The sequence below is a fragment of the Gossypium hirsutum genome, chromosome A01 (genome assembly GCF_007990345.1).
Source record: "Gossypium hirsutum isolate 1008001.06 chromosome A01, Gossypium_hirsutum_v2.1, whole genome shotgun sequence".
Lineage (NCBI taxonomy): Eukaryota > Viridiplantae > Streptophyta > Magnoliopsida > Malvales > Malvaceae > Gossypium > Gossypium hirsutum.
In genome coordinates this window covers 6,039,861-6,067,072 of record NC_053424.1, presented here as the reverse complement: position 1 = coordinate 6,067,072, position 27,212 = coordinate 6,039,861, and the positions used below count along the sequence as shown (strand labels likewise).

The 27,212-nt window shown below is 36.8% G+C and overlaps 2 protein-coding genes across 3 annotated transcripts; both read right to left on the bottom strand.

The window, feature by feature from the left end:
* Positions 1 to 13,876: 13,876 nt before the first annotated feature.
* On the bottom strand, positions 13,877 to 19,074 carry LOC107918043 (rab3 GTPase-activating protein non-catalytic subunit). 2 transcript variants are annotated; one of them, XM_016847541.2, is made up of 8 exons: positions 18,487 to 19,074; positions 17,632 to 17,766; positions 17,295 to 17,483; positions 16,977 to 17,038; positions 16,707 to 16,864; positions 15,952 to 16,100; positions 15,721 to 15,864; positions 13,877 to 14,255 (listed from the first exon to the last, which is right to left on the bottom strand). In XM_016847541.2, exons 1-8 carry the CDS (start codon positions 18,841 to 18,843, stop codon positions 14,076 to 14,078), a joined length of 1,374 nt encoding a protein of 457 aa, XP_016703030.1. In that variant the 5' UTR covers positions 18,844 to 19,074; the 3' UTR covers positions 13,877 to 14,075. The 2 variants fall into 2 exon arrangements, with proteins under 2 accessions (XP_016703030.1, XP_016703029.1); XM_016847540.2 differs by having other exon boundaries at positions 15,721 to 16,100.
* A 749-nt stretch (positions 19,075 to 19,823) lies between these two features.
* On the bottom strand, positions 19,824 to 24,433 carry LOC107916715 (polynucleotide 3'-phosphatase ZDP). Its single transcript, XM_016846064.2, has 11 exons — positions 23,878 to 24,433; positions 23,728 to 23,787; positions 23,255 to 23,335; positions 22,733 to 22,804; positions 22,543 to 22,599; positions 22,199 to 22,275; positions 21,677 to 21,758; positions 21,459 to 21,575; positions 20,678 to 20,805; positions 20,436 to 20,505; positions 19,824 to 20,030 (listed from the first exon to the last, which is right to left on the bottom strand). Exons 1-11 carry the CDS (start codon positions 24,223 to 24,225, stop codon positions 19,983 to 19,985), a joined length of 1,140 nt encoding a protein of 379 aa, XP_016701553.1. The 5' UTR covers positions 24,226 to 24,433; the 3' UTR covers positions 19,824 to 19,982.
* Positions 24,434 to 27,212: the final 2,779 nt, after the last annotated feature.

The following is a 27,212-nucleotide window of genomic DNA, read 5'->3' as shown; positions in this document are numbered from 1 at the left end:
TTATTTCAAAAATCAAACGTCAAATTTTAAACTTTTTTTCAATAAATCGCCACAATTAGCGACCAAGCTAAGCTAATTTTTTTTTTACGTCGCTACATCGATAAAGTAGCAGAAGCAGAAAAGACCAAGGTAGAACTCCCGAGAGAGCTTGAAGAAAGGTGTAGATGGTTGGAAGAAAAATTTAAAGAAATGGAAAGCACCGACTATCGTGGTTGAATCGACCCTAAGGAATTAAGTTTGGTTCCGGACCTGGTACTCCGTCCCAAGTTCAAAACTCTGGAATTTGAGAAATACAGTGGGACTAGCTGTCCCGAAGCTCATATCACTATGTTCTGCAGACGAATGGCAGGCCATCACATCACTATATTCTGCAGACAAATGGCAGGCCATGTCAATAATGACCAACTATTAATTCACTGCTTCCAAGAAAGTCTGGTTGGGGTCGCTTCTAGATGGTACAACCAACTGAGTCGTGCCCAGATCAGTTCATGGAAAGATTTAGCACAAGCCTTCATGAAGCAGTACGGTCATGTGGCAGACATAGCCCCTGATAGAATCACTTTACAGAATATGGAGAAAAAACATAACGAGAGTTTTAGGCAGTACGCCCAGCGATGGAGAGAAGTGGTCATACAATTCCAACCCCCTCTGTTGGAAAAGGAAACCACTATGCTCTTCATCAATACCCTGAAGGCACCTTTTATTAACCACATGCTGGGTAGCGCAACCAAGAGTTTTTCGGACATAGTAATGTCTGGAGAAATGATAGAAAATGCCATAAGATGTGGGAAAATAGAGGCTGGGGAAAACGCTAAGAGGTCAGCGTCGAGAAAGAAAGAGCACGAGGTGAATAATGTGAGCTCATATTCGAAATCGATCACCGTAAGCCAACCAAGGTCGACAACTATTGGAAAATAGGGCCCACCCAGACAAGAGCCCAACACAAAATAAAATAGGGAGAAACTTCAATTTATGCCCATTCCAATGACGTACAAGGAGTTATACCAAAGTTTATTTGATGCACATGTCATGTCTCCCTTCTATCTAAAGCCAATGCAACCTCCATACCCCAAATGGTATGATGCAAATGCCCAATGCGAATACCATGCGGGAGCTACAGGACACTCGATAGAAAACTGCAACACTTTCAAGAAATTGGTTGAAAGACTCATTAACATGAGGATTGTGAAATTTGATGATACATCCAGTAAGGGAATAAATGCGATAATCGAGAGTTCGAGGAAAGAAATTAAGATGAATATTGCAGAAGTGAATACCCCGTTGAAAGAAGTATGGAAGAAAATAGTGGAAAGAGGTTTGATAGCACAGAATTCAAGGGTCAGACCTTGAGAAGCGAAGAATTATTGTGAGTTCCACGATCAAGAGGATCACGAGATTCAGAAATGTAGCCAATTTAGGGCTTTAGTACAAGGATTGATGGATAATAAGGAGCTGGAATTCTTTGAATATGTCGGGAGCCCAGAAGAAATAGATGTGTGTGCCTCTGAAGAGGGATCAATGAAGGATGTTTACAAAGCCAAGCACCCAGTGGTTATCATATCACGTCCGAGAATAAATGAAGTCGGGGCACAAGTTGCGCCAAAGGTCGTGATCCAAAAGCCCATTGCTTTTCCTTATAAAGATAACAAAAAGATACCGTGGAACTATAGCTGCAATGTGACATTCTCGAGAGAGGAGATCCCGATTAATGCATCAGAGGAAGTTCAAGACGAAGGTTTTTATACACGTAGCGGAAGGCGTTATACCCCAAATACAAAAGTCGAGCAGGTTAAAGAAAAATCTTTAGCAATTGATCAAAAGAAAGAGAAGCCGGCAGGGCCTGAATCAACTGTTAATGAATCAGTGACTGAAAAAGAAGCCAAGGAATTCTTAAAATTTCTAAAGCACAGCGAATATAGTGTCGTAGAACAGTTGCACAAACAGCCAGCGCGTATATCGGTACTGGCCTTACTTTTAAGCTCCGAAACCCATCGCAGCGCATTGATGAAGGTGCTGAATGAAACTTATGTTGCTAACAATATCTCTGTAAACAAACTGGACCGCTTAGTCAACAATATAAGTGCCGACAACTTCATATTCTTTAATGACGATGAGGTGCCGCCAGGGGGCCGAGGATCAATTAAAGCTTTGCACATCACGACTCGCTGTAAAGGGTACACGTTACCGGGGGTATTGATTGACAATGGGTCTGCACTGAATGTCCTACCCGTATCTACGCTAAGTAGGTTACCAGTGGATAGTTCTTATATGAAGACATGCCAAAGTGTAGTGAGAGCATTTGATGGCACGGAAAGGAAGGTAATGGGGAGAATTGAAGTACCCCTCTTAATCGGGCCGAGCACATACGAGGTAGATTTCTTGGTAATGGACATTAAGCCTTCGTATAATTGCCTATTGGGGAGGCCATGGATACACTCGGCAGGGGCAGTCCATTCATCGCTGTACCAAAAGTTAAAATTAGTGACTGAAGGTCGGTTAGTAACAATCAATGCTGAAGAGGACATCATCGCGACAATAACCAGTGACGCCCCATATCTGGAGGCAAATGATGAAGCAATCGAGTGCTCTTTTCGATCTTTAGAGTTTGTGAACGCGACGTTCATCACCGAAGGAAATAAGATTCCAATGCCCAGGTTATCTGAGACTACAAGAATGGAACTACAGCTAACTATTGGAAAAGGGGCTCTACCCGAAAGAGGACTCGGGAGATACCTCCAGGGAAGGATTAATGTACCAATAATGAAGGACAAATAAGACTGTTTTGGGTTAGGGTTTAAGCCGGACATGAAACAAAAAAGAAGGAACTTGAGAAGAAGCAAGAAAGAAGAAGAGCGCGATTGAGCGGGGGAAAAATCGAATGGGAACCAATGATCTTCCCCTATATATCGAAGACTTTTGTGTCTGGAGGGGTCATTCACTCCGAGCGGAAGATGTCCAGAAAAGAAATCGTGGAAGGATTGATGAAGAGTTTGGATATCAACGCCACATATGAAGAAGGAACTGGGGTAGAGAATTTGTCGGGCATTCGCCCCTATGAGCCGGGAAGCGTTCTGAATAATTGGACCGTAGAAGAGATTCCTTTAGTCTTTAGAACTAACTCAGAGTAATGTCCAAAACACACTTATTGCTCTAGGCCTAGGAGTAACAAGTGTCATTTTATGAAATAGGCTTATGTTCGAAATCGTTATTTCAATGAAATGCATCCTTTTGACTTATTCCGTGTAAATATTCTTTTATGCTTTCACTCATGATCATACCATACATATCATTGTTCTTAGATTTCTTATTCTTTGTATCTTCCTTCGCACCTACAATAGGTCTCCAGATATCAATGATGTGAGTGACGTTGCTACTAATTCAGAGTCTTCTTTTGAGCGAGATATGTGTTTAGAGGGATCTCAGGACTTTGAGGATGAAGAATACTGTAACTTATCCTCTGATTTGTTAAGGATGGTAGAACACGAGGAGAAACAGATTCTACCCCACAAAGAGACTATAGAAGTCGTGAACTTGGGAGATGAACTAGAAAAGAAAGAAGTAAAGATCGGAGCTTGCATTGCCACAGAAACAAAGCAGGACCTTATTCAATTACTCCAAGAGTTCAAGGATGTCTTTCCATGGTCATATCAAGATATGCCTGGACTAAGTACTTACATTGTGGTACACAGGCTCCCCATCAAAGAAGAATGCAAGCCAGTTCAGCAAAAACTTCGAAGGATGCGGCCCGATGTTTTGTTAAAAATAAAAGAGGAGATCAGGAAGCAATTTGATGCTGGTTTCTTACAAGTAGTTAAGTACTCGGAATGGGTAGCCAATATCGTCCCCGTCCCTAAAAAAGATGGAAAAGTATGGATGTGTGTAGACTACAGAGACTTAAACAAAGCCAGCCCGAAGGATAATTTTCCGTTGCCTCATATTGACACATTAGTGGATAACACGACAGGTTACTCACTCTTCTCCTTCATGGATGGTTTCTCGGGATACAATCAGATCAAGATGCATCCTGAAGACATGAATAAAACCACATTCGTGACCATGTGGGGAACCTTTTGCTTTAAGGTGATGCCGTTCGGATTGAAAAATACGGGAGCAACATATCAGAGAGCCATGGTAACCCTATTCCATGATATGATGCATAAAGAAATTAAAGTCTACGTCGACGACATGATCGCCAAATCTCAGACTGAAGAAGAGCATGTGCAAGTCTTGAGGAAATTATTTTTAAGGTTGAGGAAATTCCAGTTGAAACTCAATCCCGTAAAATGTACCTTCGGAGCCAGGTCAGAAAAACTGCTAGGATTCGTGGTCAGTGAAAAAGGGATTGAGATTGACCCAGATAAAGTCAAAACCATACAAAAGTTACCTCCAACATGTACTCAGAAGGAAGTTCGGGGATTCCTAGGAAGACTAAATTACATCACTCGGTTTATTTCACAACTAACTGAGAAATGTGACCCCATATTCTGTCTCCTTAAGAAACACAACCCTGGTGGTTGGGACGGGGAATGCCAGAAGACTTTCAACAAAGTTAAGCAATATTTGTCTAATGCATCAGTGTTGACACCACCTAGTCCAGATAAGCCACTGATACTGTATTTGACGGTATTTTAAAATTCTATAGGATGCGTGCTTGGCCAACATAATGAATCGGGAAGGAAAGAAAGAGCGATATATTACCTCAGTAAAAAGTTTACTGAGTGTGAGACAAGATACTCGTTCATTGAAAAGCTGTGCTGTGCCTTAATCTGGACAACCCGAAGACTAAGACAATACATGTTGTACCATACAACTTGGCTGATCTCTAAAATAGATCCTCTGAAATACTTGATGGAGTCGACTGCTTTGAATGGGAGAATGGCCCGATTGCAAATTCTACTTTCTGAGTTCGATATAATCTATGTGAACCAGAAGGCCATAAAAGGGAGTGCGATAGCAGATTTCCTAGCCAGCAGAGCCCTAGAGGACTACGAGCCTCTGAACTTTGACTTCCCAAATGAAGATCTAATGTGCATAGCAACCACTGAAGAAGACCCTCAAGAAGGTCATCCTTGGAAGCTAAACTTTGACGGGGCATCAAATGCTGTGGGTAACGGAATCGGGGCAGTTCTGATGTCCCCGAGTGGAGATCATTATCCCTTCACTAGTAAATTAGATTTTGACTGCACGAACAATATGGCAGAATACGAAGCATACATCATGGGAATATGTGCAACCATAGAACATAAAATCAAGGTGTTAGAGGTATATGGAGATTCTGCCCTAGTGATTTATCAACTCAAAAGTGAATGGGAGACAAGAGACCCCAAATTGATCAATTACTGGAGGTTGATCCTTGAGTTAATTAAAGAATTTGATGATATTGTCTTCTGCTACCTCCCACGAGAAGAAAATCAGATAGCTGACGCCCTAGCAACTTTAGCTTCTATGATCAAGGTAAACCAACCAGAGGATGTGAAACCAATCCAAATGAGCATTTACGAGGCCCCGACTCATTGTTACAACCTCGAAAAAGAAGAAGAAAATGATGATCACCCTTGGTACCACGATATCCTGCTATATGTGAAGAATCGTGAGTACCCCGATCAAACTACTGAGAATGACAAAAGAACGTTGAGAAGACTGGCCCATGACTATGTCTTAGATGGGGAGATTCTATACAAAAGAAGGAAGGATATGGTACTGTTGAGATGTGTAGATGCTATTGAGGCTAAGAAAATCTTAGAAGAAGTCCATGAGGGCGTCTGTGGGACACACGCTAATGGTTTTACAATGGCCAGGCAAATTATGAGGTTCAGTTATTATTGGTCCACTATGGAAGGAGACTGTATTAACTACGCCAAAAGATGTCATAAGTGTCAAATCTATGAAGACAAGATTAATGTACCTCCCTCACCTCTGCATGTCATGACTTCGCCATGGCCTTTCTTGATGTGGGGCATGGATGTGATTGGGCCAATTTCACCAAAAGCTTCAAATGGGCACCAATTCATCTTTGTTGTCATCGATTATTTCACCAAATGGGTGGAGGCCGCTTCATATGCCAATGTCACTAAATCAGCAGTTAGCAAGTTCTTGAAAAAGGAAATCATTTGTCGATATGGAATGCCGGAAAGGATCATATCTGACAACGTATTAAATTTGAACAACAGCATGATAGCGGATGTCTGCAGTCAGTTCAAGATCAAACACCACAACTCGTCACCGTATCGCTCGAAGATGAACGGTGCAGTCGAAGCAGCCAATAAGAACATCAAGAAGATTGTGGGGAAAATGACTGAGACTTATAAAGACTGGCATGAAAAGCTACCATTCGCCCTCTATGCTTATCGAACGTCTGTCAGAACTTCTACCGGGGCAATACCTTTCTCATTAGTTTATGGAATGGAGGCAGTTTTACCTATCAAGGTCGAGATTCCTTCCCTCAGAGTTTTCTCAGAGGTAAAGTTGGATGAAGCAAAATGGATCCAGTCTCGATACGATCAGTTGAATTTGATTGAAGAAAAGAGGCTAAGGGCTATTCGCCATGGTCAGATGTACCAAAAGCAAATGATACGAGCTTACAACAAAAAGGTTCGTCCTAGAGAATTCCACGAGGGATACCTAGTATTGAAAAAGATCCTGCCCATACAAAAGGACTTCAGAGGAAAATGGATACCGAATTGAGAAGGGCCCTATGTGGTGAAGAAAGCCTTTTCTGGCGGAGCATTGATATTGGCTGAAATGGATGGCAAGATTTTACCCAATCCTGTGAATTCAGATTCGATTAAGAAATACTTCGCCTAAAAAAAAAGGGAGAGGCCAGGGAGAAAACTCGCAAAGAGCACCTTGAGACCAAAGGGATTTTGAATTGAAAACCCGTAAAGGGCGATTCAAATTTTGATCAAAGGTGGGGCATGCGGTAGTCTTATGATACCTAAATTAACAAGGAAGAGAGATGTTACGTCTTGGGGCATTTACAAAGGTACTTTAGATCCCCTAAACACATATTGGGCAAAAAAGGGAGTCCTCAAGAAGTTAGTACAGAGAAGCTCACGCTGCGATTAGAGGTGATCATGGGCCGGGCCGGGTTCGGGCCGGGCCCATACAAATTTTTAGGCCCGTCTCCTAGGCCCAGGCCCAGCCTGGCCCGAAATATGGGCCTAAAATTTTGCCCAAGCCCAACCCGAAATAAAATTACTAAGCCCGAGCCCGGCCCGGCCCATATTAAAAAAATTTTTATTTCATTAAATAAAAAATTTTAAAAATATAATAAATCAAATATATTTAAAAACATAAAAACAAATATTAAAACAAATAAAAATAATACTAAAACAATTCTTAAAACAATACACAAATTAATAATATAATAAAAAATAGTTATATTAAAAATTTAAAATAATTAAAAATAAAATAAAATATATATATATTAATATATAATTCGGGCCGGGCCGGGCCCGGGCCGGGCCCGGGCCAAAAAACTCTTACCCGAGGCCTGACCCGTTTTCTAAACGGGCCTCATTTTTTTGCCTAAGCCCATTTTTCGGGCCTATATTTTTACCCAAACCCTCCCATTTTTCAGGCGGGCCTTCGGGCCAGGCCGGGCCGCCCAACCCATGATCAACTCTAGTTAGTAATATGTAAATATAAACTAATGCGTGAGGGAAGTGAAATGGTTGAACACGCAAGCAAATAGATAAATAAATAAATAATGGCAAAATAAAATGACAATTATAGCGATAATAACGATATAAAAGCATATACATATGTGTATTAAGGTACATACGTAGTAATGAGAAATATATAAAGGAAATATATATAATAATAGTACAATATTAAAAGATGCATATGTATAGTATATATAAAAATGTATACGTAATAAAATTACATAGTATATATATGTTAGTAATAATAATTATGATGATACAAATAATGAATGATTTAAGGTTTGAAAGAATTTACAAAGGTATAAATAAATAGGTGACGAAACGATAATAATGAGAATAATGATATATATATAAGTGACATAAGTACGCTAAAATACGTATATATATATTTTAAATTAGTTAGTATAAAAACAATAGCGTATAGGTAATTACATATAAAAAGGTTATAGTAATAAAAGTAATAATGCAATAGTGATAATAGTGAAAGGTATAATAGTAATTATAGTAAAATTGCAAAATAATGATAATAATAATAAAACATTACATAAATATATGGAAAATAAATATATGATAATATCAAATGTATATACATAACATGTACGTGTAATACAAAACAAAATAAACACATAATATATTAAAACATATACATGACATACATAATATACATGATAGAATATAATATGATATTTACAATACATAAAAACTATAACAAAATGATAGACATGATATAATATTAATTTACATGGGCATAATATGAAGTATAATATACAAATATATATTAAAAGTATGTATATATGACACAAATGTATTAACAAAACAATAATATCAAAAACTAATAATAAGAATATATAAATGTATACGTATATATGTTAAAGATATATAATAAAACATATATTAATATTAATAATAAATATAGAGGTAAGAATAGATATAACAAAATGTACATAATAGATCATTTGAATATGTATACATAAAACATATATTAGGAACAATAATAATATATATAAAACAACTATAAAATATATATATGTAATATTAATTTAAAAAAATATATAAATAATAATAAAATATGCTAAAAATAATAATACAAGAATGGTAAAATAGAATAATGAATAATATTAAAATAATAAAGAGTAAAAATAATACAGAAACAGTATTAAATATGAAAAAGGGACTAAATTCGAAACAAATATCAAGTTTTGGGGTCGATTTTAAAATAAATATGAAAGAAGGGACCCCTTTGAATGCGCGCGCGACTGCAGAGGATCAAAAGGGTAATTTACCCGAACCCTTAAAACGACGTCGCAGGAGGGAGGATTAAATCACAAAACGTGATGAATTTAGAGGCCAATTTGAAAGAAATAAAAAGCTAATTGCAAAACGTGTGAAAAGCGAAAGGACCGCGCGTGCAATTAGACCATCATACGAAAACACGCGAATCCTGAGGCTGGTCGGAGCCGGGTCTCGGGTTAGGGTAGCTAAACGACGTCGTTTTGGCCTGTGGGAGCAAGGCCCAAAACGGCGTCGTTTCTAAATGCCTATAAAAGCTAAAATTTTTCTAAAAAATTTCATTTTTACACCATTCTTAAAAAAAAACTGAGAGCTCCTCTTTGCTCTCCGGTTAGGGGGGAATCGCAGCCTCAACCACCGCTGTGCCGTCCGCCGTGCCGGCCGCAGTGCACGGTGGCCGGAGATCGAAAAGGTACGTTTTTTTTATATTTTATATGTATCTATAATATGTATATATATATGTTAATACCTGTCAAAGATTCGAAAAAAATGAAACAAGAACACGAAAATAATAAAACTATCACCTTAGATTTCAAACTTTGCTCCTGTGTTTGAACTGTTTTTCTTTGCTTTTTGATATTGCTAGAGTTTTTAGCTTCTTTGCTTGTGTTTTAAAACCTAAGATTATTTTTTCATTACATCAAAGGCCGAATGTACAATGGTTTTTTGATTTGTCCTTTTATAGGCATTTTTTCTACAACTTGCTTCTTGCTTTCTGTCTTGTCTCATTAATGCTTGCAGGTACAGCTTTGGGCGGTGGCACAGTGACGAGGGCGGTGGCTACAGCAGGCAGGAGGTGGCAGACGGCCAGAGGGTCCTAGGTGAGGCTTAGTGGGATTAGGGTTTTCTTTTTTTGATTTTCTTTGGGTTGGGTTAGTGTTTTGGGCTAAGTTTTGGGCTAAGGGTTTTGGGTTTGTATTGGGTTTTAATTGGGTAGTTGGGTTATGTTTATTTGGGCCCAAAATTGGGCTTGTACAGCTGCCCCTCTTTGCTTGTTGTCGTGTAACGAGAACAGAGCAAAGACTTAAGAAAGACCAATTTTGCCCGGTCTCACCGTGTTTGGACTTGTTTAGCGCTCCTTTTCTCCAGGTAGCTTCATTCCAATCTTGTTGCTTCGCTCCGCTTCACTGCTCTACTGCAACTTCAAGAAGTTAAGGTTTGTCTTGATCCGCTCCACTGCAACTCTATGGAGATAAGACATGTGACTTCAATCAATTCCACTGAAACTTCAAGGAGATCTGCTGTAGCTTCGATTAATTCCACTGAAACTTCAAGGAGATCTGCTGTAGCTTCGATCAATTCCACTGAAACTTCAAGGAGATCTGTTGTGGCTTTTAACTGCTCCAACGCCATTTCAAGGAGAAGATATTTGATTTTCAGCCTGTTACCCTACTGCTTAGGGGGTTAAGGCTTGTCATCATTGATCTGTTTCCCTACTGCTTAGGGGTTTAGATCTGTAAACTCAACATGTTACCCTACTGCTTAGGGCGTTAAAGGTTTGAAAATTTGGCTTGTTACCCTATTGCTTAGGGCAATAATATCTATAAACTTCAGCTTGTTACCCTACTGCTTAGGGGGTTAAAGCTTGGTAGTTTGAATCTGCTTCACAGTATTCGAGGAGGCAAAATTCGATGTATTTGATCTGCTCCACTGCAACTTCAAGGAGGCAAGATCTGTGATTTTCAGCCTATTACCCTACTGCTTAGGGGGTTAAAGCCCATCTTCTTTGATCTGTTTCCCTACTGCTTAGGTTGATAAGATCTGCAAATTCGGCTTGTTACCCTACTGCTTAGGGGGTTAAAGCCCTTTGAATTCAACCTGTTACCCTACTGCTTAGGGGTTTAAGGTCTGTACATTTAGTCTGCTCCACTGCGACTTCAAAGAGATGAGACTTGTAACTTCAGTCTACTCTACTGCACTTCAGGGAGATAAGGCTAGTGACTTCAATCTGCTTCGCTGAGACTTCAGGAAGATAGGATTCGTTGGATTTGATCTGTTCCACTGCAACTTCAGGGAGACGAGATCTGTAATTTTCAGCCTATTACCCTTCTGCTTAGAGGGTTAAGGTCTGTAAATTTGGCTTGTTACCCTACTGCTTAGGGGGTCAAAGCTCATCATCTTCGATCTGCTTCCCTACTGCTTAGGGTGATAAGATCTGTAAATCTTCAGCCTGTTACCCTACTGCTTAGGGGTTTAAGACCCTCCGTCTTCGATCTGTTTCCCTACTACTTAGGGCGATAAGATCTATAAACTTCAGCTTGTTACCCTACTGCTTAAGGGGTTAAAGCTCGTTGCCTTTGATCTGTTTCCCTACTGCTTAGGGTGATAAGATCTGTGAATTTAACCTGTTACCCTACTGCTTAGGGGGTTTAAGGTCTATAAATTTAGTCTGCTCCACTGCGACTTCAGGGAGATGAGACTTGTAACTTCAGTTTGCTCCATTGCACTTCAGGGAGATAAGACTAGTGACTTCAATCTGCTTCGCTGAGACTTCAGGAAAAGATTCGCTGGAATTAATCTGTCCCACTATAACTTTAGGGAGACGAGATCTGTAATTTTCAGCCTATTACCCTACTGCTTAGGGGGTTAAGGTCTGTAAATTTAACCTGTTACCCTACTACTTAGGGGTTTAAGGCTTGGTGAATTCACTGATTCTAAGGACATGACCTGTAGAATCAGTTCCATGTATTTATGCTTATGCCAAAGAATTAGGATGCTATGACCAAAGTGAACCAAATGCTCCTAATTAGATGCATTATGAATGATCTATGAATGTATGGGTGCAACATGTGGTGAGCGTGAGTCCCTTTTAATGTTTAGGTTGCTATTGCTCTTTGTTCATCGAGGTTCTTTCACTAAAATGGCACATTGTCTTCTTGTTCAGCTCAAATTTTGAACAGAAAACCTGAAGAGGTAGTCCCAATTTAAACTCTTTCTTCTCAGATGCTTCCAATCTTTGAGTTTGGTTAGCTCTAAATAATAGTCCTGTTTCAGATTCCTGTACTATTTAGAAACTTTCAGAGTAATATACAGAACTCTTTTTTGAGAAAATGGCTTTAGTCCATTAATCATCATTTCAATGCAAAATGCTTGCGAAAGATTATAACAATGACAAACTGAAATTTGTCAGAAACAAAATTTGAAGGGAATAGATTAATCAGAGTCAACGAACATTGCTGGAATACAAAATGAATAAAAAAGGAATAAGTGCCCCAGACATCGCAGCTAGAGCTGATCATGGGCTGGGCGGCCCGGCCCGGCCCGAAGGCCCGCCCAAAAAATAGGAGGGTTTGGGTAAAAATATAGGCCCAAAAAATGGGCTTGGGCAAAAAAATGAGGCCCGTTTAGAAAACGGGCTGGGCCTCGGGTAATAGTTTTTTGGCCCGGGCTCAGTCCGGCCCGGCCCGAATTATATATTAATATATATTTTTATTTTATTTTAAATTATTTTAAATTTTTAATATAATCATTTTTTATTATATTATTAATTTGTGTATGTTTTAAGAATTGTTTTAGTATTATTTTTATTTGTTTTTATGTTTTTAAATATATTTGATTTATTATATTTTTAAATTTTTTTATTTAATGAAATAAAAAAATTAATATGGGCCGAGCCGAGCCGGGCTCGGGCTTAGTAATTTTATTTCGGGCCGGGCTTGGGCAAAATTTTAGGCCCATATTTCGAGCCGGGCAGGGCCTAGGCCTAGTAGACGGGCCTAAAAATTTGTATGGGCCCGGCCCATGATCACCTCTAGTCCTAACTCACTGGATGTGACATTTCATATTTCGAGACGAGAAGGTCTTTAACACTTGAACTTTTTTATAAAAAAGGGATCGTATTTCAAAAGTCTCTCAAGTTTTTAATCTTCGACACTAAGACACTAATTAATCAACTAGGTACCAATTTTGGACGTATCGAGGGTGCTAATCCTTCCTCGTGCGTAACCGACTCCCGAGCTCATTTTCTGATTTTCGTAGACCAAAACTTATCGTTTTGATAAATCTTAATTTTTATTAAAATGATTAATTTAAGGTGATCCGATCACACCTCATCAAAAAGGATTGGTGGCGACTCCCCATTTTTCATTTTCGTTTTTTAAAATTCAAGTCGATCCCCGTTTTCCAAAAAAATGATTACGACAATTTTGTTAGAAGTAACAAAGACAGCTTCAAGTATCTCATTATTTGGATAGTGTGGATTCTCATTTCACATTGTATGTCCAAACCCTGTCCAGATTTATTTTAATTTAGATTGTTCATCCATTTTTTGCATTGTAATACTCTAATTCTTGTCATAATAATTGTAATTGTAATTCCCTAATTCGTCTATGGAAGTCATACGAATGTACTTTTAGTTTTAATTTTACATTGTAGTCTCGATTCTAATTAGAATTGTAGTTATATGAAATTTGCCTTTATGATTGAAATGTGTATTTTCGTGCAAACTTTTTTACCATCATTTAGTTTTAACGTAGCTAACATATAGACCTTGGGTTTTTTTTTAATGGTTGAACAAATTAAAAAGAGATGTATAACATGTCCAACCGTAAAAGAACTGTCAAGATATATTCGTCACCTCACCACATGTTTAACAAAAATAATCACGCCAAATTATTTTTGGAATTTAATGAAAATTTGTTGGCTTCAAAATTGGAAACACATATTAAAAGAAAAAAAAAAGTAAAGCGACTAAAAGTATTAAATTGAGGGACTAAATCCAACAAAAATGTATATAGTACAAGCACCTACTATAGAATTTAACCAAAAATCATCTATTACACTAGACCCGGGTGCTCAATACTTGCATTTTTTTAATTATTAAGAATGCATCATTTGTGCCATTTTCATGCCATTTATAGATGGATAAAAAGAAGTCTCCTTGAACCTTATATTATCATCCATTTACAGAAACAAGGAGCTAATTTTCTCATCAAATTAAGCCATTCCTTTGCCATTTACTAGCTTTCACTGGAAAATGAAATGAGGCATGAATTCTGTCTACAACATACATACATTTCATAGAACCTTAATTTGTGGTTCTAAGAGAAGCAAACTAAGTTGTAGGTAAAGAAATCAAATTGAGAACAGAGACTGAACATTTGAACTTTCTATGTAAAATTTTCAATTAAGAAAACGATTCAACACTGACAACTGGCCTGAGTCTCCATTCAACAAAAACACTTCGAGAGGAACATAAGGAGAGTCTGATAATGATCCAAACCTGTATGTTGGCTGTAACAATCTGCAGCCTTTAGCACACTGGATAGCTAAGAGACGTGGTCCAGTTCTCATCTGCCACACCTGTGCACATTCACATACTCAACCACTTGACACAAGAAATTGATATTATCAAGTGCATAACGGTAATTGCATATGAAGATCTAAGAGCTGCATATATAAAGAAAACCATCCAAATGTTGTCTAGTTTTCAGTCCCCAACACAACTCAAATCAGAACAGCAAAGCCAAAAATCAGTCAAATTCATATATCCTGATAGAGTAAATATTAGTAACATTCAATTCACTCGTGAGAAGATAAAATTAAGATGTTTCCTTTAAGAGTGAACCAAGTTTTAGACTAATACATCAATCCATTCACACAATTTTTCTACTTGAAATATGTAATTACTCGATCAAATCATAATAGCACGGTCCAATTGTTTTAGTAAGAGTTTTGACTAAAGCCCATGAGTAAAAAACACACTAGGGTTAAAAAAATGGAAACCTAAGGAAATAAAAATCAAAGTTGCCATCAATTTCTTATCAAGCATGCAAAAAGGAAAAAAAAAATTGAGAGAAAGAGGAGAAGCTCTAAAGAGATGAGGAATGATAGAGAATGGTTTTTGGTCTTACAATTAAAAGAAAAAGTAAGTGAAAGCTCTTTTTTTATTTCTAATGAAATTATTAGGATATATTGTGAATATGTGGGTGAACATTATTTTGGGGAACACCTAGAAAAGTTATGAAATTTCTTATGATTCTTATTAATTTATTGGATAAAACTATTGGAATTGTTCTATTATTGATTAAGAGATAATAAAATAAAAAGCTACAGGAGCAATAAAAAAAAGTTACAACAACATACAGGCAAAGGTAAGGGGGTAGATGGGCCCTGGCCCCCCAAAATGATAAAATTTTGATTTAGTCCTAAAAACTATAAAGATATATGCCAATGCAATCGTGAAATTGCATTTTAGCTCTCATAAATATATATAACTTAATCTTCCCTCCCTCTCCACAGAAAAAATTTGGCCCCTTACAACACACCATTAGTTAAGGGTTTTTTTTTATATTCTCCATATCTGTTTTACAGATATTTGGGTTCGTGGTGATCCATCCCAACAATATCGTCTCCAAAGTTCGAACCTGCGTTCTCCCTTAGGAGTGCAATGTGCCTTACCATTGCTGGTATTAGTTAAGGAACAAGTGCCAGGCGCAATGCTAAGGCACACTGGCTTAGTAAAAAACCTTAATAATATATATACAAGTTGCAACCACCCATAGGCAAGGGTTCACACTGGCTTTTTGCGTGTAGCCCTTATGCACCCCATACCTGTGGATCGTTAGATGATATAAAACCAATAAATGTCAGACTCTTGCTTCTCTTACCTTAATGATCATAGTATAAAAATAGATTCTCAAGGTCCTAACACAACAAGCAAAATGGGCTTTATATCGAAAGTTACTTGATCTTAGATTTGTAAGCCCTCAAACGTTTAAACTATAAACTGGAAATTCCAATAAGAACCAAGTAAGAATATAAAAACCTCAATAATTCCTTTTCGGGGCGCATGAATGGCTAAACAGAGGCAATAGTCACTCTTTCCTGGTACATGGTAAGAGGAACTTGCACATTTATCATCTCTATTCACTAACATTTCCATGAAAAAGCAGTTTGCATCACGATATCCCTGAAAGAGTGCATGAAAAATACTGCTTAGACCAGAAAAAGGAGCAGTTGGTTCCCAAGAATTCAAAATTATAAAAGCAGAAGAAACCTTCCAAATTCGCACTACTACAAGTGCCTGAGTATCTAAGAGTAATATACGACCAAGTGAATCCGTGATAGCAGCCAAAGTGCCACTGGGTGATAAGGTCAGCTTTTCACCCTTTCTTGGGTAGTCCTTCAAACATGTCAATGAAGAAGCTGGCATAAGTCATGACATCAGTAACTTATTCTATGGGTCTTGGAAAAACATTAATAAGAACAAAAAATGACTAAGATTTGTGTGCTAAGCCTGTTAGCATTCACAACACCTCAAAAATGCACAAAGAACTTATAACATTCTTTATCTGAGATTATGATAGAAACATATTAAATATTTAACTTCACATCAGAACACACTATGATGAACTCTGTTGCTCAGTATAAGCACATAGTTGAACAGCATAAATAAGCATGTAGCATGAATGAGAAGGAAAATTTATGAAATTAAGAGACTAAGAGCTTGGTAAATACAATAAGATGAGAAAGATGCAAGCAGCATTTCCATGTTTAAATATAAGATATGCTGCTAAACGTATTTGTGAAATGTGATTGTACCAAAGCAATAATGAGAACTAAAGATCAGTTAAAACAAATGTCTATCAACTTCAATAACCTAAAATTTAATTCTGATAACACATTTCTTGAAGGACAATTAAAAGAATAAATGGATTTTGGACAAGCACATACTTTTAGAGATTCATCCTAGGACAAAACAATACCCCAACAAAATAAGGAAACACGAGGAAAAAAATTAACAAACTCCACCTCGAGCAAATGACTGAAGCTTCTCTTCTGGTTTACTGGTTGGTGTTGGTTCACTCCGCCATATCATTTTGGAAAAAGAAGCAATAGTGGAAAATGTGACAGGCATAACTTTTGACAAAATAACTCCTACCAAGGAACGTTTCCTATCTTCTGAAAGTCTTCAATATAGTTTAAAAAATTTGATCAGTAAAACATAATAAAAAGGAAGAAAAGAATCCATTTTTTATGGAAGGTAAATCATATTATATTTCAAAATGCAGAGAAACTAACCTGAAAGCAGAGATCACAGCATCATCTCCAATGGTGACAGCACAATAGTAACGTTGACTTGACTGCCCAACAATAAAAGCAGCTGAATTCATATAACAGCATAACTTCAGAAAACTTCCATAATTTATTAGAGAAGAACCAAAAGCATAGATAACAATGTACTACAAGGAACAAGAAATGAACAGAGAACAAGCAAAAACAGTTTTCCATATGCACATTCAAAGTCAAGTGGCCACTAATTAAGAATAAGAAAATGAGTACTTGCACTTCTAACTTGAGTTTTGGGCCTATAAGATTAAGCAATATAAAAAAAATCACCTGGAGTTCCATGAGTGGAGGTGGCATTATGCCAGTGATTGCTGCATCAACACATGACCCATACTTATTAACATTCCATATCTGGTAAGGCAATCTGTCGTCAAAGTTGCCGTTATCCTCTGAATCTTTATTTGATTTCTCATCCCAAAAACGAGAATGAGTTTCTTGAAACCACCTTTGAAGCATACTCTACAATAACAGAGGCAGGTAGTCTAAGTTAGTCAAACATGTCCCACATATACATATTGATAACATTTTGCTTCTGCATAAAATAAACAGGTAGGCTCATGCCAATTGCAGAATAACTAGTACATTTCCAAACAGCTATGTAACTCACCCGTATATCAGACCCATCAAAACGAGCGATTACACCCGGCATGACAACACAAACATCCTCTGAAGATATATCTTGCATCAGATCTTTCTTAGTTCCCCGAACTCTTAGCTTTATGATTTGTCCGTGATATACCATCTATAAAATTAAATATTAAACATATGAGTTCACCCATTCCAACAGCAATTTACATCTAAACTGATCTATACCTAATTAAACTAGATACAACTGATTATAACACAAGAAGACTCGTATGGCTCATCATTTAATGAAACATATAAAACTTTCAAGTTTATAGTTTCCTCAAAAATTATACAAAAGAAAAAAAAAAAGAATACCGATAATGTTAATTTCACTTTGCACAAGTTAATTTTTTTACAACGAGAAGCTCATTCTCCATTGTGAGACATTCGAGCCAATCGAGCATTTGCATTCTAACACACCAAGCCTGGTATGCAACAAAGCTTAAGCATCAACAAACTTACGGCAATAGTAAACTAGACATGTCTTAATGAAGTTAGCAAAGCATAAAATTCAAAAATAATAATAAATAAGCCCAGCATTGAATAAATGGAAAATCATCAAACTACAATTTTTTAGATGCTTCTACTACTTCTTTCCAAAAGCATAATATAAAAAGCAGTAAGTGCGAAGAATTAAAATTAAAAACACAATCTTTCTAGATGACCAAATGCATAAGTCTACTTTTACATAATGTAACAATCTTTATTATAAACATTTATTCCAGTTATTGTTCGTTTAATCAAATTACATAATTTTGCTATAAACTAACTTCTCAAGAAAATATCAATTACAAACAAACCAAACCAAAGAAAAATAAGTATATAGAAGCATTACCTGTCTATGAATCAAATCACCACGCAAAGAGTACATCAAAAGGAATCCTCTAGAGGTTCCGATTGCAATCACTTTAATATCATCGAAAACCAGCCACTCGATGGCCGTGATGCGCTCTGCCTCGATAGGTGACAGTTCGGGTCGGATCTTAACCCGAGGTTCGTCCGAGTCGGACCAGCCGAGGATGAGAACAACAGATCGGTTAGCGATTGCGAGAGAATGGACGTCGAGAGCGCAGAGGACGGTGGTGCCGGCATCAGGGGCTAACCAACCTTCCTTTCCGGCACCGAACTCCGTCAAATCTTCGCAGGCGATGCAGCCGAGTTCCGTCAAGTGATGGTGGCTCCGCTTGGACATTGACACTGGATTTCGGATTTTGATTTCGTGTTCTTCTTTTTCTTTGACAGCTGAGTTTATGGGAGGAAAGAACACGTGACTTGTACGATAAACGTCGCGAGCTGTAAAGTATATTTAGAGAATTGGATTAATTATAACAGACATCCTCAAATTATGCTTAAAATCTAAATCAGCTTTTAAACTTGAAAATATTCTAATTAAATTCTCAAATTATCAACATCAGATTATGGTCATTCCATAAGCTTAGCTATTATGGTCATTCCGTAAGCTTAGCTATTAGCTTATGTGTTAAAAGGTAGCTAAAATGAGATTCTTCCTATTTTCAATTATGGGCTTAAATAAAACATATTATATTCAACTTCTTTCTTATAATTTCGGATAATATTTAAATTTAAATTCAAATATTTATTATCTGAATTCGTTGTTACGGATAATGAATATATTTTTATACTCGATAATTTATTTATTACTAAATATCATATTCAAATTTGAAAACATCTTCGTAAATTTGAACTCGAAATAATCGGAAACAGCAAATCTCCAATCCAGTACGATGATGAACTCAGTCATGTTAAACATGTTCGGAATTTCCACCAAATTCTTATTACTTGATATATCTAAAACCCTCCAATTTTGATGTTGAAAAGAAAATTGGAAACTTTTCAAATACCAGTAGAGTCATATGAGCTTAACTGGTTTCATGTTCTGTTACTGAAATATCTCAACAAGAGCTGTACATGATCTCCAACAAGATGACAATGTAAAATCAGGTACCCAAAATTCGAAAACAACAGGAACGCTGATCCTTTTAGCAATTAGCCAGGGGAACTCAGTGTTTCTGTTAGGAAGAATGTGCTCGATTTTAGGGATAACCGATGCGAATGAAGTTTTATTTTCCATGAATATGCTGCCAAGGCAAAGAAAGGCCTTAAATGAAACAATCTAAAGCATGAAGGCTATATAAGATAAGATAAAAAGTATAGCTTGAAACTAATAAAGTTTTATTCACAAGCAATTTGAGTCCAGGTTTTGCTGTTAAAAGGATATCTAAGATAAGATAAAAGTATAGCTTGAAACTAATAAAGTACTACATGCCGGTCACTCATAAAGTACTACATGCCGGCATCCACTAACCCGAACTAAGATCTGAAATAGTCCTCAGGAACGTAAAATTTCAATCCTACCGCCTGCAACCATAACAAAACCGTGTAAATGACGCTATTTTAATAAATATATATGAGTTTAGACATTGATCAATATCAATAATTGAGGCATCCAAGTGGCACACAAGCGGAAAACGGGGGGCAGTTTAGAAGATGTGCACTAAAAGGACCATAGTTCTTCGTTCTTGCAGGTTACAGAAAAAGGGCTAAGCGGAAACAACAGCAAGACCATGGAAAAAAGGTTACAAAATTGTATAACTAGGCAGGAATATTGGTTATTGATATAAAAAGGCCATTTTCAGTATTCCAGCCTCAGCCAAAATGCCAGCGTAGAAAGACAAGTTAAGCAAACATAAATCAATAATGAAAACTAATGCATTCGGAAAAATGAAATAAAATAATCAATACAATGAACAAGTTAAATGAGACCTGTGCAAATTTTATATCAGCATCACTATGATCATTCGGTCTCCCAGCAGCATCGCCAACATAAAAAGATCTAGAACACAGAAAATCATAGTTCCTGTCAAATAAATAAACTTAAATGCCCACATGACACGATTATACTAAAATCTTTCGTGAATCACCAACAGCAAGTACAAACATAGATACTTAAAAGTTTAGAATAGTGAAATGTAGCGAAACAAGATAACAAAGACGGGAAAAATAACTGATCCATATCAATTGGAATGCCAGAGTTGAAATGTTTCTCCATAATGTGCCACATGCCAGGCTTTGGTTTGCGGAAAGGATCAACAGCTTTACCACCAGAACTGCTTATCCCACAAGCTATGAAAACCTGCATGCATATAAAACAAGTGAAGACCTGTCAAATTCATGTTATTCTTACATTATAGTAGAGCATTTCAGAAGCATTCCACGGTCATTTAAAAAGTATGAAATCAAGCAAGAAGATAAAGCCAGATGTTCGTTAGAGATGATCCCATCATTACAGAAATCAGTATGGTGATTTGTACTTCATTGTTCGGATAGCATCATGCATTATAAAGTGACCATGAAAACCTTTTCAGATATCAGAGAATGATGCCTGACAAGTTGTTTTATTCAGTGCATTCAAAGATCCCAACAGACCTCTGAGTTGGACTTTGGATTGTCCCCATTACTACTATAATTGTTCATTTGCTGCAAGCTGCAAACTTTAAGCAGCACATTAGACTCGATTTAAATAAGCCTTAATCTCAAACTAGTTGGGTTTGCCAGATGAAAGTATCTTCCCCACTCTCTCAGTGAAGGGTTCCATCATCTAAAGGTTTGAGCACCACCTTGATAACACCATTGAGATGAAGACTGGGAGCAATTATTTCAACAAGCACCGTCATGCTGGTTTAAGTCTCAGTGCTAGAAAATATTCGAGATTTGTTCAAATAGAATGGAGGATCTTTCCTTTTATGGAGGAATAATAAAGGTTTACCAAAGGGAGCAAAACCACACCTGCATTGGAACCTTTACTTTATTGATGAAATTGGTGATACGTCCAATTTTCGAGTCCACAGCTACCTGCCTTTTATTCTTCCAGCGGTCAATATTGGATTCATTTGTAAAAATTACCTAAATATTGCACAACCCAAAGTTGCAATGAGAAAACAGATTGCAGCTATATTTTCTTAGAAAATAAACAAACAGAAATCTTTCAGAACACGAGACAAAACCAGCTTAAAGCCCTCTTCATAAAGACTCTGCAGCTTCTCTGGTATTGAAGGATACATAAGGGACCAAGCATCTGCACCTACTCTGAAAGACGAGTATAGATATCATTTCAAAAAATTGAGCAGCTGCTTCAATTCAACACAATAACCTTTCCCACATTTATCGGCACAATAACCGTTTCCCCTTTATTCCCCATACCTCCTAAACCTCTAATTCCTATATCCAGAATGGCAGTTATGTTGAATTCTACTCCATCCAATCAAATTGAATGCGTGGGAGGGAAAAATGTTTAAAAGAATTTAACATCATTCAGAACCAAAAACAAGTTAAAAAATGGGCAAGCATATCAATGACATAGAAAAAAATTCGAGAATTTCATATAACAAAGATGCGAAATCAACTGATAGAAAAACAAGCAAGTACTTTATTCATCCAATGCCAATACATGTCAAATTTATGCAAATTCAAATGTATATATGCAGAACAACCATAATTAAATGCACAAAAACTGCATATAACCATACCTTTTAAGAGATGTTTTAGCCAGACAACCATCAAAATCAAAAGCTGCAATTTTACCAGAATCATGGAGACCATCATCCTGAGAAAGACAGAGGGAGATGTCACCTTATAATTGAAGTACTCGATACCAGAAAATCAATTAAAATAAATAACGATTCAAGAACATTAACATGTCTCAACATAAGAAGCATATGGATATACCACCAAAAGATCAAACAAGTAAAATGACAAATAGCTAGAATCTGTAAGATTAAACCAATTATTGAGCTTGTGCATCCATTATCATAAAAGAAGTCAAGTTTTTCTTCCTTCGTTTCTCTTCTGTATTAAATGATTGGCATCTTACCCGCTCAAGAAATATAATTGTCTGGAATGCCTTCCATTTCGGTTCTAATGCAGCATCCTAAAGGCAAAGAAAAAGATACAAACAGGTAAAGGCCGAAAACTTTTCAACAATTTATAAACATTTCAGCCCTAAATAATGAAACTTCTTTAGAATATTTTAAGGTTCAAACATCAAGTAAGATATACTATACCTTATACTTATCCTTGATATCAGAGACAGAAAAGGCTATGTCAAACTGAGCTTTCTCATCAGGCGCTGACAACTAGTTGATGGCATACAAATTTAGAATTGATTAGTTGTTGGGGATCCTCAACTACACAAATATCATGAACTCAAGCATTATATATATATGTATTAACCACATGAACCGACCACACTTTACACATTTATCCATGCATAGAATAATTAGTGCACGGTCAATTAAGCAGGCTTTGAATTTGGAAATAACAATAGGTGATTACAACGTTATTTCCTTTGTTTATTCTTTAGGGTGCTCAACATACAAGGAAAGCGAAAAAAGGGATAACCCGCCCTTACTTCCTCCACTTCATATCTTCTTTGTTTTAATTCACTTTCATTCATGACATGGCATAAAATATGAAAGATAAATGATAATAAGTGCAACGGAAAGGTAAAACTGGAAAACTTATTCTCCTTTTCTTTCTGAAGGTCTCTATGCCATGCAAGAAAATGGAAAGGGGTACTCCCCTACCTTAATTTTCTTTGTATTGCTTTTCTCTGATTCAGTTTCTTCTTCTTGTTCCCTTTCCTCTTCATCATCTTTTCCTCGCAACTGTTCACGAAACAGATAAATAGTTGTTTTAGTTATACTTGTTTGTTCTTAATGTATAGTTTCAGGTAGGAGAGAGAATAACTGAATAAGCAATACATTTTTGTACGACTCATTAGTCATTACACTCATGACAGCAAAGAATTAAACAGAACACAGAACTAGAGTCCTCTTGGACACAATGGTTCATCAATACACAAACTTGACCTAAAATTCGGATACAAAGCACAACAGTACAAACATAAATCAGACATAATTAACTGGCATTTCTCAAATCACACTCAACTGTGTTATGAAGCATCCAAGCTAAACCAACTACGAAACTCTAAAATTAACCAGCAAAAGATAACATCAGTTCATATTTGCTATCACAGTTCGGAAACTTAACAAAGTACCTGCTTAGGCGATTTAATAGACCCATCAGCCAATTTCTTTAAAGCTTCCTGGTCAACACCCTAACACCAATAACAGAAAATAATCCCTTTTTAATCAAAACCCAATTTTTTAAAATAATTTTTTAGCTGCAAGAGAAAAGGAATTTCAACCTTGAGAGAGTCAAAGCCCTTAATAACATCAAGGGAATCAATTTTTTCATGGAAGCAATCCAAGTGATGCCATTTGGTCATATCAAAGCCCCTAGCATCTCTGGTAACAAGGCCTAACCTCAAGGCCTGAGCAGTTATAGTTTTCCCACATTTTTTGCAAGAGGACCTGCCAGACTTGGCATACTCAGCTACGATTTTGGTGGACATATTTCGCTTTTCCCAGAAGTGAAAAGAAAAATGAGAAAAAAGGTTCGAGCTTTTAGGGGATTCTGGTTTGGAGAAGTGGCAAAACAAAAGAGGAGTTTTGGGTTTATTGGGGACTGTGAGGATAAAGGAAAGTTTTAGCATAGAAAAAGATGTGGGGCTCCGGGAAGAGCCGAATAGGTTTAATGGGTTCCCGCCATTTTGCGGTAGTTCTGTTGGCGAGCTAGCGTTTTAGTGTTACAGTGTCTTTGCTCTTCAATATTCTTTTATTTGTTTGGGCGGTGAGAAAATGAGAGAAAGTACACAGACACACCAAAAAATAAAAATAAAAAAAGTAAAAACAGAGGCTAGAGAGTAGAATGGGCTTTTTCCCTTTTAATCTATTTTCGTTGTCATTTTTGGGGAGAAAAAGAAGGATGATCTGAATCACCTGACAATGTTTAACTCTACAATTTGATATAAATAAATAAATAAAAATATCATATAAAATTTAATAATAACATGAATATCTTAATTATTATTATCTTGCTTAAAAAAGATATTATTATTTATCAAAAATATTTTTAGATACATAATAATTCCATTAATTAAAATAGCAACACAATGTAAAAGTGGGTTAATGAAGTAAAATAACAACACTTGTCCATGGATATATTAAATGTGGGTTCAAAAAGTTAGTGGGTTCAAAGGTTTAACTAAAAATATAAGTTTAAAAATAAATTGTACTTATGTTAGTGTTATTTAAGTATAATTTTTAATTTATTTTTAATTTATTGAAAAATATTTATCAATGCTTTTTAGTGTTTTTGATATATTATATTTTAAATAAATATATAAAAAATTAATATAGGTCGTGTTAATATTAATGGGAGACAACATTAATGGCAAACAATACAAAGTGGTGCAAGTTTAGCACCCTAAAGTTGACTTTGAAAAAGTGGCATGGGATAATTTTTTTTTGGTCCTTGAGATAATGGGCTATTTATTGTTTGGTCCTTAAACCTCAACTATAAATAGGCATTCTCATTTTTCATTTCAATTCATCCCAACCAATCTTTCTCTCTTAGTTTTCTCTCTTCTCCCATTTGAGAATTCTTAAGGAATTCTATTTGTTTGTAATACTTTGGAGATAGTAAAGTTATCATCTGGTGTTAGTGCCCGAGGACGTAGGTATAATTTACTGAACCTCGTTAAATCTCTTGTGTTCTTTCTTGTCCTATTTTTCTTTCAATATTTGAGGGTATAATAGTAGTATTTAATTGTGCTATTAAATTACTATAGAAGGGATATTCTGTCTAAGGAAAGACTTGGTATTTAAGAGATCCATGTGATCCACCTCTCTTCCCTGGGAATTGAACTTTGTGTGATTTTTTAGTACAATAATTTACACGCTTCCGACCCTATTGGAACAACAAGTGGTATCAGAGCCGAAGGTTAATCGTAGTATGCTCTGTGGTTGCAGTTTGAACTGATCTTCCACATCAGAAAAGATTTCCTTAGGTATATTGAAAGATTATGGAGAAAACGGTCGGTGTAGGAGCTTCAACATCGTCCATGTGGACAAGACCGACAATTGCAAATGCAAGATTGGCCGTGGAGATCTTTGATGGCACGAGCCATTTTGGTATGTGGCAAAGTGAGGTTCTAGATGCCCTTTTTCAGCAGGGTCTGGACATTGCCATTGATGAAGAGAAACCAGATGATGTACAGGAGAAAGATTGGAAGGCGATCAATCGGTTGGCATGTGGCACAATTCGATCATGCCTTTCTCGAGAGCAGAGGTATGCTTTTTCAAAGGAGACTTCTGCAAATAAGTTGTGGGTGGCACTTGAAGAAAAATTTTTGAAGAAAAACAGTCAAAATAAGCTCCACTTGAAGAAAAGACTGTTTCGCTTCACATACGTCCCAAGTACCACAATGAATGATCACATCACCAAATTTAATCAGTTAGTCACTGATTTGCTGAATATGGATGAGACATTCAAAGATGAAGATTTGTCTTTGATGCTGTTGGGGTCACTTCCTGAGGAGTTTGAGTTCCTAGAAACTACTCTACTTCATGGCAGGAGTGATATATCTCTGAGCGAAGTCTGTGCGGCCTTATACAGTTATGAACAGAGAAAGAAGGACAAACAGAAAAACTCAATCAGAGATACAGAAGCTTTAGTAGTCCGAGGTCGTTCATACACTCGGAAGAAAACTCAAAAGGGGAGATCAAAGTCAAAGTCCAGACTCGGGAAAGATGAATGTGCTTTTTGTCATGAGAAAGGCCACTGGAAGAAAAATTGTCCAAAGCTGAAGAATAAGGGAAAAGCTGCTGTAGATGCTTGTGTTGCTAAGCATGATACTAGTGACTCTGAACTATCACTGGTTGCATCATCATCGTCGTTCCATTCAGATGAGTGGATATTGGATTCGGGTTGTACCTATCATATGTCCCCTAACCGGGAGTGGTTCTCTGATTTAGTAGAACTAAATGGAGGAGTTGTTTATATGGGCAATGACAATGCCTGTAAAACTGTTGGGATAGGTTCAATCCAATTAAAGAATAAAGATGGATCAACCAGAGTTCTGACTGATGTTCGGTACATGCCCAGTTTGAAGAAAAATCTCATCTCATTGGGAGCCTTGGAATCCAATGGTTCAGTTGTTACTATGAGAGATGGGGTTTTGAAAGTGACATCTGGCGCACTTGTGATATTGAAGGGCATCAGGAAAAATAACTTGTATTACTACCAAGGTAGTACAGTTATTGGAGCAGTCGCTGCAGCTTCCGGTAACAAAGACTTGGACTCAATGCAGTTGTGGCATATGAAGTTAGGACATGCCAGCGAAAAATCCTTGCAAATTCTGGCAAAGCAAGGATTGTTGAAAGGTGCAAAGGCTTGCAAATTAAAATTTTGTGAGCACTGTGTTCTGGGAAAGCAAAAGAGAGTGAAATTCGGCACTGCTATCCATAATACAAAAGGTATTTTGGAATATATTCACTCAGATGTGTGGGGGCCTTCCAAAACACCTTCGTTGGGAGGAAAACACTACTTTGTTACTTTTGTTGATGACTTTTCCAGAAGAGTTTGGGTGTATACCATGAAAACTAAAGATGAAGTGCTTGGAGTTTTTCTTAAATGGAA